A 19,569-nucleotide genomic window follows, 5' to 3' on the forward strand; every position below is an offset into this window, starting at 1 on the left:
AGACAGCAAACTGGCATTTTTGGACTGTGCTTCTGTTAGTAAGGAGAGGAACCTGGATATTGATGTATAGAGGAAACCCACTCATACTGATTAGTATTTGCTGTTCGATTGCCCCACTGTCTGGAACATAAACTAAGGGTTAAAGGAACTTTATATCATCCGGCTGAAACTGTGGCAACCAATGCAGAGGCTAAAAGAGAAAATACAAACATCTCAAAGGAGCTCTGAGAACTTATGGGCCTTAATAAAAACTAAATCAAAGTCAAGCAAATAGACCAGACTGGGGGAGGAGCATAGCAGGCAAAGCAACATAGTCACCCCATATGTGGCTGGAACATTAGAAAAACATCAAACAGAATATTTAACAAACATCACATTCCTGGGTTTTTCAAACCCAACAACACCCTGAGAAAGAAGTTGGTGCAACCTAAAGACCCAGCGCCAAAGCACATGAAACGCAATGTGGTCTATGCTGTCCAGTGTAGCGAAGAGCGCTCTGACTTATACATTGGGGAGACAAAACAACCTCTCTGTAAGAGAATGGCCCAACATAGTCAGGACAAGACTCAGCAGCCTATATACATCTTAAGAATAAGGGCCACTCCTTTAAAGACAGTAATGTGCTTTTTAGCAGATGGTTTGAAAAAGGTGTGAAAGAGGCCATTTATGCCAGCCTGGAAAAACCATCCCTGAACAGAGGAGGGGGCCTGCGACACCGCTTGTCACCAACATACAATGCCACTTTGACATCATTACCCCGGCGGTTTCACAACAATTCACACTTCCAGTCACATACATTAAAAGATTAAAAAATTAGGTAAAGCTCACCTATAGCAAACACTTGTTGTAGCGTCGGGTGCAAGCTGCTGATCCCACTGCCCAGGATCACATGTAACTGGACCCCCTCCAGCACTCTGAATCTAAAAACTCTTTTTATGAATGAAAGTGAAAGTTTAGGCCAAATAATGACATTCTTGCAAATGCATGTAAAATCTTGCAGGGTTCTGGTGCAAGTAGCAGCTTCCACTATGTTATGAAATGTATTGTATCTAATCCTTTCCTATCTGGGTCGAAAAATTAATCTTTCATCATCTTTATTTGGCATGGCATATTTGTACCTGTTAGTGGAATTAATGGGTGTCGGTTCCAACCGCAAAAGTTTATCATTCAGATCTACATGTGCATTCCTCAGCACTAATCCTTCTACCCTACCATGTGACTGATTGCATCAGATTGCATCTGTTTCTCCTCCATGGCTCTGATGTGGACTGTGGTTTGTCAGTAAAACAAACTTAAATGGTGCTTTTATTTAATACTTTTATATTCTTACATATTAAACCAGTATATAAGCTCATAACGCCCAACACATTTCATACTTCCCAGCATTGAAGGGTCATTTTCCCTACACTTTCCCACTATTCAATACACTGAAATGTTATACCTTTACACTTCTCATGTGGCCACGTAGCATTATTTTCTGTTTCTTTGTAGTATTATTCACATATTAAAGACCTTGTGGGCATTCCAAAAGGTAGACTACATATTAGCTGTATAAGCCACATACTGTAATTCTATTCTGACGCCTTTTGTGTCTAAACAACTAGGGACTGGTATTTGTTTAAGGTTCCTTCTCTCCTATAAACAACTTTTGCAAATGATTTCCTAATTCTTCGCTAATTATTTTCTTTGTAGCCTTTCTCCACAAATAATTTAAATTAATATTTTCTTTAAATGTCTATCATTATCCTCTTGTTTTCATAAAGTTTTTCATTGCCCTTACAAATCAGCCTTGAGAAATTGTTTTGATCTAGGGTTTGTAATGACAGATGGTAACTGGAATTATATCCATTCTTGTCTGCAAGTTCATTATAAGTGCTAGTAAATATCTGACCAGGGTCGGACTGGGCCGCCGGGACACTGGGAAAAATCTCGGTGAGCCCCGGCGGCCCAGGCCTGACCCAGGGAGCCTCGGTGGGCCCTGCACCCCCCAGTCCGACCCTGTATCTGACCATCAGGTCCGGACTGGGATTCAAGATAGTCCCTGGCATTTCAAGTACACCAAGGCCCAAACATCCCCCCAAGAGCACAATAAGTACTGAACACATAGGCTACCAGTCCAGGACTGCTGAAAATCCAGAAAGTGAATCTCCATTGCTTTATATAGGATGCCGTAAACTCTAAATCCAAGGTGTTTGTATTGATATTCTTAATAAAATCTTCAGTCTTCTGTTTTTTAATATAGGATTGGATCATTCATGTATATAGCATTTTATATAACAAGGTGCAAAGGCCTAAATAAAAGCAACATGAAACAGAGATGTATAGAATCAATGGAAACTGTATCTTCTGTATTCAAACAAACTGAAATACCATTTTTCTAGCACTTGTGTTCTACTTGCGAAAATCCATGGAAAAATGTGTTTTGGGACTGTGATAAACTGATTTGTGATTTTTCATAACATTGAAGATGCAATGAATCCTGGTTTGGAATTTGGCTGAATTCTAGCCTTTATTGGCAGGATTTGCCCGAATCCAGGTACATGGCTGAACCAGGTCACATGATTAAGCACAAACAGCGTATAAAGTAGAACCCCCACTTTACTTTTTTCAGGGAACCAGAAAATAATGTTCAAAATCCAGACAAATATGAATTTGGGGAAATGCATTATGCATTATATATTGACTGAACCTCAAAAAACCATCAAATTAGGGAAAACTTAAAATCAGGTTTCACTGTACAGGTATGAGATCCCTTATACGGAAATCCATTATCCACAAAGTTCTGAATTACGGAAAGCCTGTCTCCAATAGACTCCATTTAATCAAATAATTCACATTTTAAAAAATATTTTCTTTTTCTCTGTAATAATAAAACAGTACCTGTACTTGATCCCAACTAAGATATAATTACCCCTTATTGGGGGCAGAACAGCCCTATTGGGTTTATTTCATGGTTAAATGATTCCCTTTTCTCTGTAATAATAAAACAGTACCTGTACTTGATCCCAACTAAGATATAATTACCCCTTATTGGGGGCAGAACAGTCCTATTGGGTTTATTTAATGGTTAAATGATTCCCTTTTCTCTGTAATAATAAAACAGTACCAGTACTTGATCCCAACTAAGATATAATTACCCCTTATTGGGGGCAGAACAGCCCTATTGGGTTTATTTAATGGTTAAATTATTCCCTTTTCTCTGTAATAATAAAACAGTACCTATACTTGATCCCAACTAAGATATAATTACCCCTTATTGGGGGCAGAACAGTCCTATTGGGTTTATTTAATGGTTAAATGATTCCCTTTTCTCTGTAATAATAAAACAGTACCTGTACTTGATCCCAACTAAGATATAATTACCCCTTATTGGGGGCAGAACAGCCCTATTGGGTTTATTTAATGGTTAAATGATTCCCTTTTCTCTGTAATAATAAAACAGTACCAGTACTTGATCCCAACTAAGATATAATTACCCCTTATTGGGGGCAGAACAGCCCTATTGGGTTTATTTAATGGTTAAATGATTCCCTTTTCTCTGTAATAATAAAACAGTACCTGTACTTGATCCCAACTAAGATATAATTACCCCTTATTGGGGGCAGAACAGCCCTATTGGGTTTATTTCATGGTTAAATGATTCCCTTTTCTCTGTAATAATAAAACAGTACCTGTACTTGATCCCAACTAAGATATATTTCATCCTTATTGGAGGCAAAACAATCCTATTGGGTTTAATTACAGTTTAAATAATGTTTTTAGCAGATTTTAGGTAGGAGATCCGAATTACGGAAAGACCCCTTATCTGGAAAACGCCAAGTCCCGAGCATTCTGGATAATGGGTCCCATACCTGTATATTCAGCTGCAGACAGGAATGCAAGAGGAGTGACGCTGACACCTTGTGGCAGAAACAGATTTTTTTTTCTCTTTGTACCAAACCTTGGATCAAAACTCAAAAAGATTTTTTTCTAAGTTCGCTTCTTGTAGCAGTATCAACATTTATTAGTGAAAACCATAAATTGTGTTTTTTTACACTAAAATTTTTTTAAAAAATTTTAGCGCAAAAAAACATGAATCGTAACAAAAAAAACCAAAACTTTAGTAAATGCCTCCCTTGGAGTTCACCGTTTGCTAAATATGCATCTAAAAATCCCAAAATGAATAGAAAGTGGGTGAATTTTTCTGCACTGAGCATTTTGATAAATCTGCCCCTTAGGGGCACATTTACTAAGACACGAATCTGAACCGAATTGGAAAAATTCCGATTTGAAAACGAAAATTTTTCGTATTTTTTGCGATTTTTTTGGCATCTTTACGACTTTTTCGTTACCAATACGATTTGCGCGAAAATACGCGAGTTTTTCGTAGCCATTCCGAAAGTTGCGCAAAATCTGCCGATTTTTTCGTAGCGTTAAAACTTTTGCGAAAAGTTGCGCCTTTTTCGTAGCGTTAAAACTTAAAAGGTGCGACGTTTTGCGCAAGTTTTAACGCTACAAAAAAAGCTCAACTTTTTGCGCAAGTTTTAACACTACGAAAAATCGCCAGATTTTGCGCAACTTTCGGAATGGCTATGAAAAACTCGCGTTTTTTCGCACAAATCGTATTAGTAACGAAAAAGTCGCAACATTTTTCCGAAAAAATCGCAAAATACCGATCATAACGAAAAAAACGCAATCGGACGCATTCGGCCCGTTCGTGGCTTAGTAAATGTGCCCCTTAGAGTTTCTTTATTAATTCATACTTAAAATTTTACAAAATTAACTATAAACATAAAGGAAAAATTTACTTTGAAAGTGATTTTGAGATAGAGACCAAATTTTGACTTCGCCAGTTATAGTTTAGTTTTAAAATTCTACGGTCATAATTACAAAACTTCATATTTTGAAATAAAAATTTGTAGGTGTAAAATAATCATTTTTAGATTAATATGTAAACGATTAACTTTACAGACATAGTATTGAATTTAAATGTCTGTTTCATCTGAGCTGGATACGGTGTGACCTCCAAAATCTTATGCAACCATAAAGGAAACCCGGTGTGATTGCTGCAAATTGCGTAATTTTCCATAAATGGTTTTTTGTAATGAAGAAAGTCTGTTTTGGGGAAAATTATGGAAACTGCTGAGCTTTTTCGACCCACAAGCCAGAGTGTTAGCAAACTCACACTGGGGTTTCCTTTATGGCTGCTTGATCTAAATGGCCTGGCCAATCATAAATCAGGGTTCACTGTAGCCAGTAAGCTTTCTAGTGAGCCAGAACCTTCCCAGGCACCGGGTTTTAACACAGTATCCCTGCCCCATAGGCCGTATCATCACAAGGAAAGTAGGATTCAAATTTTTTTGTTTTCAAATTATATATAGGATCACTTTTATTATACTCAACAAATGTATCCTCAGAATCCATAATTATTCAGAGTAATTTCCCAAAAATAACATTTTACCTAATGAAAGGAAATATGTAATTGCTATTAATAAAAGTGGCATCTGGCTGTTTACATTCTGGCTCTGACTCCTTTGGATGTTATTGTACAAGGTAAGATTTTTGTTTTATGTTTACATTCCCTTTAAAGAGACACTGACACCAGAAATTGAACTTTTTTAGATCTATCATAACATTGTCTTTGCATAGGCTTTATCATTTTGCCATAAAAGTATTTGCCCATTGCTTTTACATTACCTGATCCCCCATGTTCCTCTATGAGGGGGCGGCCATATTTGTGCAGCAGGAGGCCGTTAGCATTAGAAGCTATAACTGACAGGCTGAGAAGGGACAGTCAGGCTGGCAAAACAGTCAGGTTTAGGGAATTCAAGTAACAATTACTTACAAAAGCAGCCCTAACAGTGAAAAACATCAGTATGACATAATGCTCATTGATATTTAAAAAAAATAGTATTTTTGGTGTCAGTATCGCTTTAAGAACTAAAAGCTATTAAAGTGCATGTTCCTTACAGAGCAGCAGAGGGCAGCATATAATAAGGACAACTTTCTTTTGCTGCAAACGTGTTTAAGTCTAAATCATGTGAATTGTTATTCCCTTACTGTGCCACATTCTGCTGTGAGCTCCTCAGCGTGTATCACTGTAGTACTAATGCAGGGATATCACCCCATTCATTCCAATAATGCATATTTGATTTAGGATATTTCAGTGCTACAAAGCAATTCAGAAGCATGTTGCTGCTGTTTTCTCTGGCATTGCAGGTGTTAAATTGTTATTGCACACCTCTGTGTTCATGAACGCTGCATTGTGGTCCACTCATGGGGTCCCTGGTACTGCAAGGGTTAAAGGGGACCTGTCACCCTAAGAAATAATTCCAAATCCTTTTCTTTCACGTTAGTTGAGCAAAATAAACTTTACTTACACTATATAAGTTGTTTCATTTCTTTTCCCTTCAGTCTTGGAATGTACAATCACAGCCAGCAGGCCGGCGCCATTTTGGGTACATTGTTATTTAGGCAAACTTTGTATCCCCCCAAAATCTTGTGCATTTGCCATCTAGGTGATATCTAGGAAGTGCTGAATGGAAAGTTAAAGTAATTGTAATTAAAAATCTGAGCTGTCAATCATATATTGCCTGCCCCGCCTACGGCATAGAGGCGGGGCAGGCAATATATGATTGACAGCTCAGATTTTTAAATTCATTTATAACAGGAATTGATGATTTAATTAAAAAACAAATTTGGGTTTCATGTTTAATTTATAAAAGACTTTTATTACACAGCTTTTTATGTGTGGGTGACAGGTTCCCTTTAATGTATGTTGATGCCCGCTGCTACTTTCCCCTGGCAGTGCAGCAGTTAAGCTCCCAAGGCCGCAGCCTCCCCGCTCCCTGGTTGGCGTTGCCCTGCAGCGTGACACCTGTAAGACGAGCCCCCAGGCGGTGCTGCTCCGCAGAGCTCTCAATGCGCGCTGCCGTGCTGCTGCTTCTTGCTTATTTAGCCATGGCTAACCTGGCCAAAGCCACAGGCAAACTGAAATCAGTTGATTATGAAGTTTTTGGCCGTGTCCAGGGTAGGTTTCCTTTATACGTTAATGTGCGTAGAAATATTTGGCTGCTCTGTGCTTGTCTCTGCATGCTGAGCTAATAAGGGCAAGAGAGCCTTCGGCTAAAGATAGATACACTAATACGTACCCTGAAAGGAGCTGCTATTAACCCCCCAAACCAACTAGTGCAGTGAGCTCAGCTCAGTTATCAGTGCAAGCTCCTCAAAATGTCCTTAATTTGAAATATGTAACATTAAACGTACGGACTGTAGGTCGAGATGACTTTCTATCCAGGTCACTGAACCCACTGATGATGCCAAATGGACCAAACTGGTACTTGCCTCTTTCTTTGGGATCACCTTAATTAGGTATTATACAGGTATGGAATCCCTTATCGGGAAACCCGATATCCAGAAAGCTCCGAATTATGGAAAGCCCGTCTCCCATAGACCCCATTTTAATCAAATAATTCAGATTTTTAAAATTGATTTCCTTTTTCTCTGTAAAAATAAAACAGTACCTTGTAATTGATCCCAACTAAGATATAATTACCCCTTATTGGGGGCAGAACAGCCCTATTGGGTTTATTTAATGGTTAAATGATTCCCTTTTCTCTGTAATAATAAAACAGTGCTTTGTATTTGATCCCAACTAAGATATAATTACCCCTTATTGGGGGCAGAACAGCCCTATTGGGTTTATTTAATGGTTAAATGATTCCATTTTCTCTGTAATAATAAAACAGTACCTGTACTTGATCCCAACTAAGATATAATTACCCCTTATTGGGGGCAGAACAGCCCTATTGGATTTATTTAATGGTTAAATGATTCCATTTTCTCTGTAATAATAAAACAGTACCTGTACTTGATCCCAACTAAGATATAATTACCCCTTATTGGGGGCAGAACAGCCCTATTGGGTTTACTTAATGGTTAAATGATTCCCTTTTCTCTGTAATAATAAAACAGTACCTGTACTTGATCCCAACTAAGATATAATTACCCCTTATTGGGGGCAGAACAGCCCTATTGGGTTTATTTAATGGTTAAATGATTCCCTTATTTCTGTAATAATAAAACAGTACCTGTACTTGATCCCAACTAAGATATAATTACCCCTTATTGGGGGCAGAACAGCCCTATTGGGTTTATTTAATGGTTAAATGATTCCCTTTTCTCTGTAATAATAAAACAGTGCTTTGTATTTGATCCCAACTAAGATATAATTAATCCTTACTGGCTGTAAAATAATCCTATTGGGTTTAATTAATATTTTATTGATTTCTTAGTAGACTTAAGGTATGAAGATACAAATTACGGAAAGACCCCTTATCCGGAATACCCTTGGTCCCGAGCATTCTGGATAACAGGTCCTATACCTGTACCATCACTGGACTTGGTACAAAACTTATTCTTATGTCAATTCTCATTTTCAAGTCCACTATTATGTGTTTTTAAATGGTTGCTCATCAATATAGACCTGAGCTGCCCCAACATTGCATGACTCCTTCGTGCATATCATCTGGGTTCATCATCTTATGTATCATTTCTCAGGCTCAGTAATTTAACAGACATCTAGGAAGGGTTTGGCAAATCATGCCAGAAAAAGAAAATATTGGTATGTTAATATTTCTCTTTAATATAAATATTTAATTCATCTTTGTATTTTCCCTGGTTAATATGGCATCATTAACAAGAGGGTACAGTATATACCTGTGCAACTTATTCCTCCTTATATGATTGGACTGATTTTAGGACACTATACTGAAATGTAGTTTCTGATATACATTCCATATGCTATACTATAGCTTGTGAGAGGTCAGAGACAATTCCATGTTGCTGCTTTCCATATTGTACATAGTTAGGCAACTTACCTTACCCACCTTGTATTTGTTTCAGGGCCGGAACTAGGGCTAGGCAGAAGAGGCACGTGCCTAGGGCACAATTGTGGTGGTGAGGGGGGATACTAGGCACATACATCATGTGTTGCCTACCTCTTGTCTGTTCCATCATCAACCCCTCGTCCCACTGCCACCGTCTTGTTAGTGTGCATGCAAGCTCATATGTGCACTGCCGGGGGTGAGGTGGCCGGCCAGTTTGCCTTGGGCCGGCCTGGCCTGGTAGAGATTTGTTTCCCTTTGGCTAAGTAAAATTTTTCTATCACTGTTACTATCCATTTGTTCAAAATGGATATTCCATTTCTGAGGAAGAATGAATAATCTTTTTGATTTTTTTTTATACTTTTTTTTAACTGTGGTTCTTTGTTAATGTAATAACAGACATCTAAGGTATTCCATTTTTTTCTCCTGCTCTTACTGAGGTTCTAGAAAAAGGTAATAAAATCTCTGTGTTAAGATGATATGGTGTTACAACCTTTGGAAGGAAGGTCTGGTGATCCTCAGGTCCTCACGGATCACTGAGGAAGGGCCGTGTGGTCCAGAAACGTTTGATCTTTGTTAAAGGACAAGGAAAGTCTAACAAAAAGTTAAATTAATTGGGGAGGCATACCTCTTGTGTGATGTGCAGTGCTAGTGATATTCCTTCCATTCAGCTGTTTAAACACCACACTTTAGAAAAAACTGCTGAGTTAATGAAAAAATATCCCATAATCAGTGTGTGACCGGCCCACCAGGATACCAGGAAAACTCCCGGTGGGCCCAGGTGTCAGTAGGCCCTCTTGCTTCTAACTATTTGCTGGAGTTGGGCTGGTCCATCGGGATATCAGGAAAACTCCCAGTGGCCTAATTTATGGTCATTCCCTATTCCTATATGAGAACAAAGATACTAGGATAATACAGAGATTAAATGAGAAAGGGAGGAATAATAGTTTAGAGAGTGGGTCCATGGTCTAAGGTTTTCTGGTGGGCCCCTGCCATCCCAGTCCAACACTACCCATAATGCAACACTCCTGCACTCACACTAACATTAGAGCATGCGCATCAGTTAGACCAGGGGTCCTCAAACTACGGCCTGACTACGTGGCCCAAATCTGGCCCCCCAGGGTAATTTACCTGGCCCTCTGCTGCATCCTCACTCGTGGCAGCGGAGAGAGAGGACTCAGCAGGGAGCGGGACGGGGGAGCTGCGAGGGAGGACAGACGGCACAAGGACTCAGCATTGAGTGGGAGGGGGGAGCTGGGAAGATGGACGGACTGGGGGGGGAGCTGGAAAAAGTAGGACTCAGCGGGTGGACAGACGGACGGAGCCCGGGAGTGGGGGGGGGGGTGCTGGAAGAGAATGCAGGAGTGGGCCATAGTTTGGGGGGGTGGTGGTCCAGCCCCCCAACAGTCTGAGGGGCCATTGAACTGGCCATTGAACTGGCCCCTTCGTAAAGAAGTTTGAGGACCCCTGAGTAAGCAGTGAAGCACACACTTCAAAACAAATCAAATTGTAACAATAAAAGACAACAATCACCTTCTTGTATGGGATTAGAGAAAGTGTCTATACCCATAAAACAAAATAATGGAAGGAGCATTGTCTTTTTCTAAATAGTGTTTATCCAAGGGATTTTGGACTTTCTATGGTAGCGGGAGACTGGGGGGGGGTGTAGTGGTGAGTCTATAAATATGTTACTTTGAATTACTGCTGTTATCTTGACAAAGACCCCAATGAGGGTCGAAACGTTGATCTAAATCAGTGATCCCCAACCAGTGGCTTGTTGCATGTTACATGTTGCTCACCACCCCCCTTGGATGTTGCTCCCAGGGGCCTCAAAATAGGTGCCATTTTTAAATCTCTGGCTTGGAGGCAAGTTTTGGAAGAGCAGAGACATAGTTTTACTGCAAGCAGAGCTTCTTGCAGGCCAGCAACATTTGAAAACAAAATTAGCATTTTGCAACATTATATTTTTCAATGGATAATAATTGCACAGCTAAATCTGTGCATTAGTATATATATATATATATGCACCTGTAAAAAGCTGCATTGTGGGTAAAAACACTACAGCTCTCATACATTTGAGTTATAGTTATAATCAGTTGCACTGTATCCCTTTAATTACTTATCTTTTCTTATTGTATTTTTTGCAGGTGTTTGCTTCAGAATGGTAAGCACAGTTTTGTTTAAATTTAAAATGTGGAATTATATTTAAGCCTTCCTGGGGTATTCAAATTTAGGATTTTTGGATCAGTGATCACCTTAAAATGAGTGGACCTGCTCCAAATTATACTACTCAGAATTACTTTTTTTTGGAGGGGAGGGGTACATTATGAATGATGATCTGTTTCAGGAAAACATAATCTCATTTTCATTAAAACCATAAATCTTTTTGCAGAGAGACTCCTTAAAGGAGAAGGAAAGTTTAAATCACAAAGGGGTGGCAAATGTTAGGCACCCCCAGTGATTTGATACCCTGGGCCGGAGCTCCTGTTAGCAGAAAACTGCACCGGCCTGGGGTACGTTTCAGTGAGCATCAGAAAACTCTGTTTCTTCTTCCTTCAAATCCCCGGGCCGACACGTGCTGTAGATTCAAAAAGATAGTTTTTTTGTTAAAATCAACTTTTCACTCAACCGTGCAAACGGATCAGAAAGAAGATCGCTCTGTGTTGCTCGATGAAATGTTCCCCGGCCATGCAGTTTTCTGCTAACAGGAGCAGCAGCCAGGGGTATCAGGTAAGTATTGGAATCCTTGAAAACTTAGATGTATTTGTTTATAATGGAGTCTATGGGAGATGGCCTTCTCCATTACTTTCTGGATAAACAGTTTTCAGATAAAGGATCCCATACCTGTATCTGTAATTTTTTTTATAGTCTCTTCTAAATGTTTTCTCTATAAAAAGAAGGCTCAAACCCAAAATGTCTGTTAAATCATGAATATTTAAATAGAAATATTTTATTTCTATTGGTATTCCTTCAATTGAATGTTCAGTGATGAAAAATACTGATTTAACTTTTTTACCAATATAATACCATGTAAAAATGTCAGCAACTTCTTCACAACACAGTAGGCTATTATTTTCTTTCCACCAAAGGGCTGATTATTTTTCTCCCTGTTGTTAGTATACTGAAGATGAAGCTAGAAAACTCGGAGTGGTTGGCTGGGTTAAAAATACAAGACAAGGCACAGTGACGGGACAAGTCCAGGGACCAGAGGACAAAGTAAATTCAATGTGAGTAGGAAATATGTATGTTTAAATACTTTCCATTTGGGTTTATGAAGTTTTATATATATATATATACATAGTAGATTCTATATCCATACTACTGAAGAAACACCCGGGCTCTGTTTATCAGTAGCTTAATTCATTCGCTTTCTTTGTCTAACATGAAATAGACTAGTAAAGAGCCAAATCTCTTGTTCCAATATACTGCCAGCAGCTCATTTTATAACGGTGAGTCAAGCAACACAAATCCCATCACCTATCATTTCTTAAAAGTTGGAGCAAGACCAATTGCCCATTTGATTCGGGAATATTTGGTAGAATCAGCTTGGGACATACATACATAATATTTCTTTATCATGATGTGTATTAGTTTGATATGTAAAGCAAATCTGAATGCAGAGCATAACTTGGTAATTGCACCAGGTATAACTTTCCTAGAGATTGTGTGACTGGGTTAAAAAAAAGCCACATGTTTTATCAATGTGTTTATTTATTATAAATAATGATGTGTCTAGATTCTGAGCATTTCACCACAATGTTGTGCTATAAAGTTAAAAAAGTGGTGCATTTATGTGGTTTAGGCCATGTATCAGTGTGTCAAGTACAATGCCCTGGTATGTAAAGGAGTAGGGCATGTTGCTGACTATAAGGGCAAGGGCCCACGGGGCGGATTGTCAGCCTGCAGCCTGTAGTGACAATCCGTCATTACACCTAAAAATACGTCTAGTTGTGCCTGCACCCAGAAGCATTGAATCCACCCAGGTGGATGGACACTAGGGGGCGGTATTGATTCTATGTATTAAGATGTGGGATACTTGGGGTCATTTACACCAGAGGAAGGGATTGGGTAACACACCTCCCCGAAACATTGTAATTGGTGTGAATTTGTGTCATTCTGAATCTCATGGAATAAATGGTAACTTTTTGCTTACAAGTGGATTAAAAAGTATTTTTGTTTATTCACAAGGGAAGCCACCATTACTGAGTTCTTTCTGCTGATCAAGCTAGTTTGATGTTTGATGTTACTTACTACACTCTTACAGTGGAAGCTGTCTTTGCTGTCATTTAATCTACTTCCTTTCTTCATCCTAAAGTGGTATCATCATCACTATTGTAAAACAGTTAAATTGTCCCTTGAATTGGCATTATAGGTAGAGACAAACCTCAATGGGTTGAACAAATTGACAATTCAATTATTACCACTCTATTCTGCCCTTTCACACTGCTATAGTTTCTGTAAACTCATTTCTTAGGATGACCCCACCTGTTCTTTAAATCTACCACATTCTAAGGGAGTGTCCATCTAGAACCCCTCACCAGTCAGGGAGGATAACAGCTGTCTACATGTAGGAGGGAAGCAATGGAAGTTCCCATCTGGTTTCATAATATTTTCTCAAACAAACAACACTGGTATGAAGCAATAAGATATGGCATGCTCTCGGGGTCATTGGTCTACGCACTCACTCAGCATGCCCCACCTTGGGAACGTCTCCTTCTTATCTTAGGTACAGGCAGGCTTGGAGTTTTAGCAGTTTTCAAAGTACAGTTGTAAGAATTTACTTGGTACTTGATGCCCCTCAGATTATGGTAGGACTCCTACATTATGGGGTTCAAAGCCTTAATCCAATGCAATCAGCATTAACTTGTCAAATACCCCCAACCTATCTATCTTACGTAACAAATCAGCAGTGTTTTTAACCATGGATTCCCCCTTTGGTGCTAAGATGTAATCAGTGTAGTAGGAAATACATTTAGTAGGATCCCCGACCCTCTCAAGACTATAGATTGTGCAGGATATTAAGCTATGTATGAATATTAGGGATATAATAGAGCACAGGTACTGAGGTCCATTCTACAAACAGACCTTCCCTTTCCTGACTGTTAAGCCTGACTGAAAAGCCTCTATCAAGGATAGATTTAAGGTGTGTCTGTTCCAGTCCCGTGGGATTTCCTATTATTTTTACATATTGAGTATTTTTGCTTCTTATTCATAGAACTCCCTATTCAGGAGGTCTGTGTTACTGCCCTTGATAACAGATATTTCCTTTCGTGATTGTTAATTATACGTTTTGAGAATAAGACACTTTTTATTTACAAGGGTTGAATTTACAACCTTTCTTACTGAAAATTGTCTATATCATAAAATGATCTATCATTCAGCTTAAGATGTCTTCCATTAGTAAACAAAAAAAATCAGGAGAGGATACATGATGCAGTAACTAAACTCACAGTGCTCCAGGAACCATATTGTTTAGATAAACTGGATGCCTACCACCACTTCAGCCATAACTTTATTATTATGCTTTTTGAACTCTACTTGTAGACTTTGCCACTGTTCACTATTGAATGAGACACTAGTACTGTACTTGGTCCCACTGAAGATCTTAAGTGTTGGCTTTAAGAGATATGAGCGTGTGTATATCTGAGCTGTATACAGACCGAGTAGAACCCTGGCCCAGGGAAAATAATTGTACAACTCCCTGCCAGTTTTACCCCGTGAGGTTACTGTTAATCTTGTGCCTCAAGCGGATTCCAACTGAGCTGTACAGAGGGACCACCAATGAGATGGCAGTTACCAGAAGTTGTAGTGAATGGAACAAACAACGCAAACATGAACTTCTTTTATTGAACTTCAAATAAATCGTTTAGCACAGGGGTCCCCAACCACCGGTCCTAAGTACCTGTTATCTCAATTCCCCAATGTGTTACACAGCCATGACAACAGCAATGTGAATCTACTGATTGGGACAAGGGGCAAAGTACTTACTACCATACTAAGCATCAGGGGATGTCACCACTTAGGTGGGAGTAAGAAAAGCAAGGCTGCTGGGCGTATCTAGTTGCAGGAAAACAAGCTCAGGTCCCCCACTGAGTTTGCATTATGATGAGCTGTATTATATTTTATAATATAATAATAATAATAGTAATAAAATAAAGTGCAATAATAATTACATTTACATCATATATATATAATAATTCAATTATATACTATGCATTGGCTGCGCCACCCCCCCAGCCACAGCCCCGGTCCTTGGAAAAATTGCCTTGCTTGAAACCGGTCCGTGGTGCAAAAAAGGTTGGGGACCACTGGTTTAGCAGTATTTAGCAGTGGAAAAAGGTGTTATTCATCATTAAACAGCTCAGAACCCGCTCTCATACAGGGGAATTTTCCCTCTCCCTATCTGTATCCTGAGCTTAAACACTGCAATTCTTGAGAACTGGCAGCCAGTAATGCCGTAGGGTACTAACACCTCTAATCACCTTGTTGGGGTCTAAATATCCCTATCTGGCTTTCTGCTCCTAGAGCGACTATAGCAATTGCTAACTATGCCGACTAACCTGAACTAAATCCTGCAGCCCCCTCTCAGTAAGGTGAAGTCCCAGGGAAGACCTGAAGCACATGTGAGCTCCTCCCTTTTATATGCGCAAACACTGCCACCTAGTGGACATTTCTAAGACAGCCAATCAATTACTTCAACATTAAATCAGGAAGTATTTTCCACATTTAAGGTTTAGGACTACTATTTTGAGAAAAGTTCTTTTTTTTTAAGTGTACATATTTTCGAGATTTATGAATGGGTTTTTAGCAGTACACGATTTTTCAGATATTTTTTCACAAAAAAAAATGTTTTTTGGAAATTTTCGCCAAAAAATTGTATTTTTCTTAATAAACTCCCATAATTTGTGATTTATTAACATTTAGTTATTTAATTATTTATTGGTTAAGATCACCTTTAATGTTAGATGTCTTTTTTAAATTTGAGTTAAAAAGGATATTTATGAAGATGTTTTTAGTCCCAACAGGAACCTCGGGCCCCTAGTGCCTTCCCAGGCCCTATTATAATCTCCCACTGTTGTAAAAACGTACATGTTCTATTGACACTGTTAAGATGTATTGGATTTTAAAATTCTTTTTTGTGGTTGTAAATTCTGCTAAAAGACGCTTCTACGGTTTACCACAATTGGAAGAACTTGGCCGTGTAACATTTTCTCTCTATTGGGAACGTGCTTCTGCGGTGTTTTTTCCTGTGTCTTTAGAAAATGGATAACACATACGTTGGGTGTAGCTGTTTTTAGCTCTGCTTTCTTTCATGGAAACCTCTCTTCCTTCCATCCTATCTATTATACTAAGTTCATTGGAATGTATGGCCACTCAAACTGAGACATATTTAGTACAGATCCCACAGTGACGCTAAATCCTACTATTACAAACCATTTAACCGTTTCTGTCTGGAAGGTAATGGGAGTAAACTTTTCAAAATTGTGCTTTCCTTTTTCTCTTGCAATTGGTCATTAACAAAAGGAATACAATCTAACTTCTGCTGTCTTTAATGCTCTTTGAAAGTGTGAACAACCGCAAAAGATCCTCTGCACTCACCCATTATCAATATGTAGAAATAGGACATTAGTAATACCAAAAAAGTGTATAAAAGTAACTAAAATATAATGTGCTGCTGCCCTGCACTGGTAAAAGTTGTGTGTTTACTTCAGAAAGTCTACTATAATTTATATAAATAAGCTGCTGTGTATCCATGGAGGCAGCCATTCAAAGGAGAAAAGGCACAGGCACATAGCAGATAGCAGATAAAACACTATTGTATTCTACAGAACTTATCTGTTATCTGCTATATAACCTGTGCCTTTTCTCCTTTTTTCCAGCTTGAATGGCTGCCCCCATGGCTACACAGCAGCTTATTATATAAATTATAGTAGTGTTACTGTAGCAAACACACCAGTTTTACCAGTGCAGGGCAACAGTGCATTATATTTTTATTACTTTAAAGCTCTTTCATTTTTTGGTGTTACTGTTCCTTTAAGACATTTCTGTGCATTCAGCTACTAAGAAATGCCCCCCCCCCCACCCGACCCAAAAGAGGGATTGTCCATACATTGCAATATACTTCAAGGTGGCCAATGTTGCAGGTTGCAGGTAAAACTTAGTCCCTTTGCTCAGTACTAATCTTAAATTACTTATATAGGTCAGTGTAGGACTGGCCAGAAGGGATGACTTTGACGTAGTTGGCCAGCTTGAAGTATATTGCAATATATGGACAAACAATCCCTGTTTTGGGTCTGGGGGGGAGGGCATTTCATAGTAGCTGAATGCACAGAAATGTCTTAATGTCCTATTTCTACATATTGATAATGGGTGAGTGCAGAGGATCTTTTGCGGTTGTTTCTATGTATTTTGTGGTCACAGCCTCATTGCACCCCCGCCTAATGGTTTACAATTTAGTGGTTGAGCACAACTTTCCCTTTTTCTTGTGTCTTTGAAAGTGTGACTTAGAAACACACACCTTCAATAAAAGACACAAGGGTGTATTTATTAACATTGGAGGCAACAGTGCTGTTGCCTATAGCAACCAATCAGCAATTAGATTAGAATGGTTACCTATAAATTAGAAAACGAAAGCAAAATAGCTTATTGGTTACGATGGCCAACATCACTTGTTATGTTAATAAATCCACCCTACAATATTGTTTCAAGAATATGTTTATTCCTCTGTATTGTAAATGAATTACAAAATAATTACCTGTCATAAAAGTATGTTCAAAGCCATTTTAAATGCAATTTGCATACATTAAACAATGTAAACTTTGTTAAAGGGGCCATACATGGGCCAATAAAATCTGCAGTCGGCAGCGTATCAGGGCAAGTATGGGGCCCCGCAACGGGCATGCCTGACTGATATTTGACCAAAAATCTGGCAGATGTTGATCTCACAGGTTTGAAAATAGAGGACTGCATCTGGTTGTGGATGGGGCCCTTGCCCTGACGACCTGTATCCCCGTCATATTGGAGAAAGATCTGCGGGTTTGGCGACCTTGCTAAATAAGCAGATCTTTCAGTGTGTGCCCGCCTTTTCTTCATGCTCCCGGATAACATACAGTAGTTCTGATATATGTCAGTGCACAGGGTCCTCAGTAGAGCAAACTTTGGAATATAAGAGAAACACAACACCAATAGCAAAGGGTGTTTAGATCTTCTTATGTGGCAGCAAATACCACATTTGTCAATTGACGAAGCCCAAGAATCACCTAAGAAAAAAACAAAGCAAAGTTTCCGTCAACATTCTAAATTTAAAATTAAAAAATCAAATTTGAAATGAACCTTGCATCAGGAACACAGGAATGTATTTTACACTCCTAGTACTCTTTGTAATCCTAATGCTAAATCCCTATATTATTAAAATTATCCTGCCATTATCCCATAAAGAACATTATACACCTACATGTGGTTATACTATACTGTGAATAGAATAGAAAAATTCAAAAGAAAAAACAAATATGTAAAAAAATTCCCCCCCCCCCCGATTTCTTACATGCCATGTTTGCCCCCATGAAACCAGCACTATGTGATCTGAAATCAGTTTTTGTTATATTTCATTTTGACATGGGGTAGATATGAGAATAGCACTCAATAGTAAAACACCCAAGTCCAACCATGACTCCTCCAGTTACACAGAGTAGGAGAAACAATAACTTATCGGAAAGCAGTTGCAGTGTAAAGTGCTGGCTCTATCTGAAAGCTCAGGATCAGGCACAATGACCTAAGATGACCACCTACACACCAATATTACAACTATTGGTTTAAGAATACAATTTTAAATGGTTTTCATTTAAATGGTCTCATTTAGTAATAAAAACTACACCATAAATATCAGGGCAGAACCCATTTATAGATCCTAAAGTGGAAGACGAAGAGGGACAGCCAAACAATTTGTTTCTCTGTCCTTTTTATTAGCAACAAAAGCATCCTGCATCCCCTTCATCAAAAACATTCCCAGACCATGTACCCTGCTGGGAACAGAAAGGAAAAGATTATTATTATTATTATAGTATGGCTATATTTGGCAATACTTTACAGAGATTAATGTCCCTAGACATGATGGTAAAATTTAGCAGAAGCCAATAAACTTTCCTGTATGTTTCTGGAGTGTAGGAGGAAACTGGAGTACCCAGTAAGAACCCAAACAGACACAACAAACCTTGCAGTAAATGCCCTGGCTGCAACTGAATCTCCTGGCAACATTTGCAAACACTATAATCCAGATATGACAAGGTGATGGCCCTTTAGCGGGTCTGAACTATATGCACAGTTGCTGAGCATGATGGGAGTAGAAGTACATTTGTCAGCCTACCAGGAAATCATCTGCTGCAATCTACCCTGAATGGCTGCCCCCATGGCTCCACAGCAGCTTACTTATATAAACTATAGTAGCATTCCTGAAGCAAACAGCTCTGTTTTACCATTGCAGGGGGACAGTACATTATATTTTAAAGGTGAACTGTTCCTTCAAATGGTATGAATACAAATCATTTTTAAATGCTGTAATCCAGCTGAAAAACAGTTTTCATCCTGCATCATTTGAAACCCTGGCAGCGGAGGAGGGACTAAAACCACGATGTTACAAATTGTAAAATTTGTAAAAATTTCTCCACAGCTTACATGCTTACATGCAGGAATTACATAACCCTTGTTT

The 19,569-nt window shown here is 38.8% G+C and overlaps 1 protein-coding gene across 1 annotated transcript in view; it reads left to right on the forward strand.

Annotated features, from left to right (window-relative positions):
• Positions 1-6,924: 6,924 nt before the first annotated feature.
• acyp2 (acylphosphatase 2, muscle type) overlaps positions 6,925-19,569 on the forward strand; it is a 52,884-nt gene continuing 40,239 nt past the window's right edge. Inside the window, exons 1-3 of the mRNA NM_001015794.1 lie at positions 6,925-7,009; positions 11,012-11,028; positions 11,982-12,091. Of these exons, the coding sequence (NP_001015794.1) occupies positions 6,940-7,009; positions 11,012-11,028; positions 11,982-12,091 (197 nt within the window). The 5' untranslated portion in view covers positions 6,925-6,939. The remainder of the gene's footprint in view (positions 7,010-11,011; positions 11,029-11,981; positions 12,092-19,569) is intronic.

This window comes from Xenopus tropicalis, chromosome 5 (genome assembly GCF_000004195.4).
Source record: "Xenopus tropicalis strain Nigerian chromosome 5, UCB_Xtro_10.0, whole genome shotgun sequence".
Lineage (NCBI taxonomy): Eukaryota > Metazoa > Chordata > Amphibia > Anura > Pipidae > Xenopus > Xenopus tropicalis.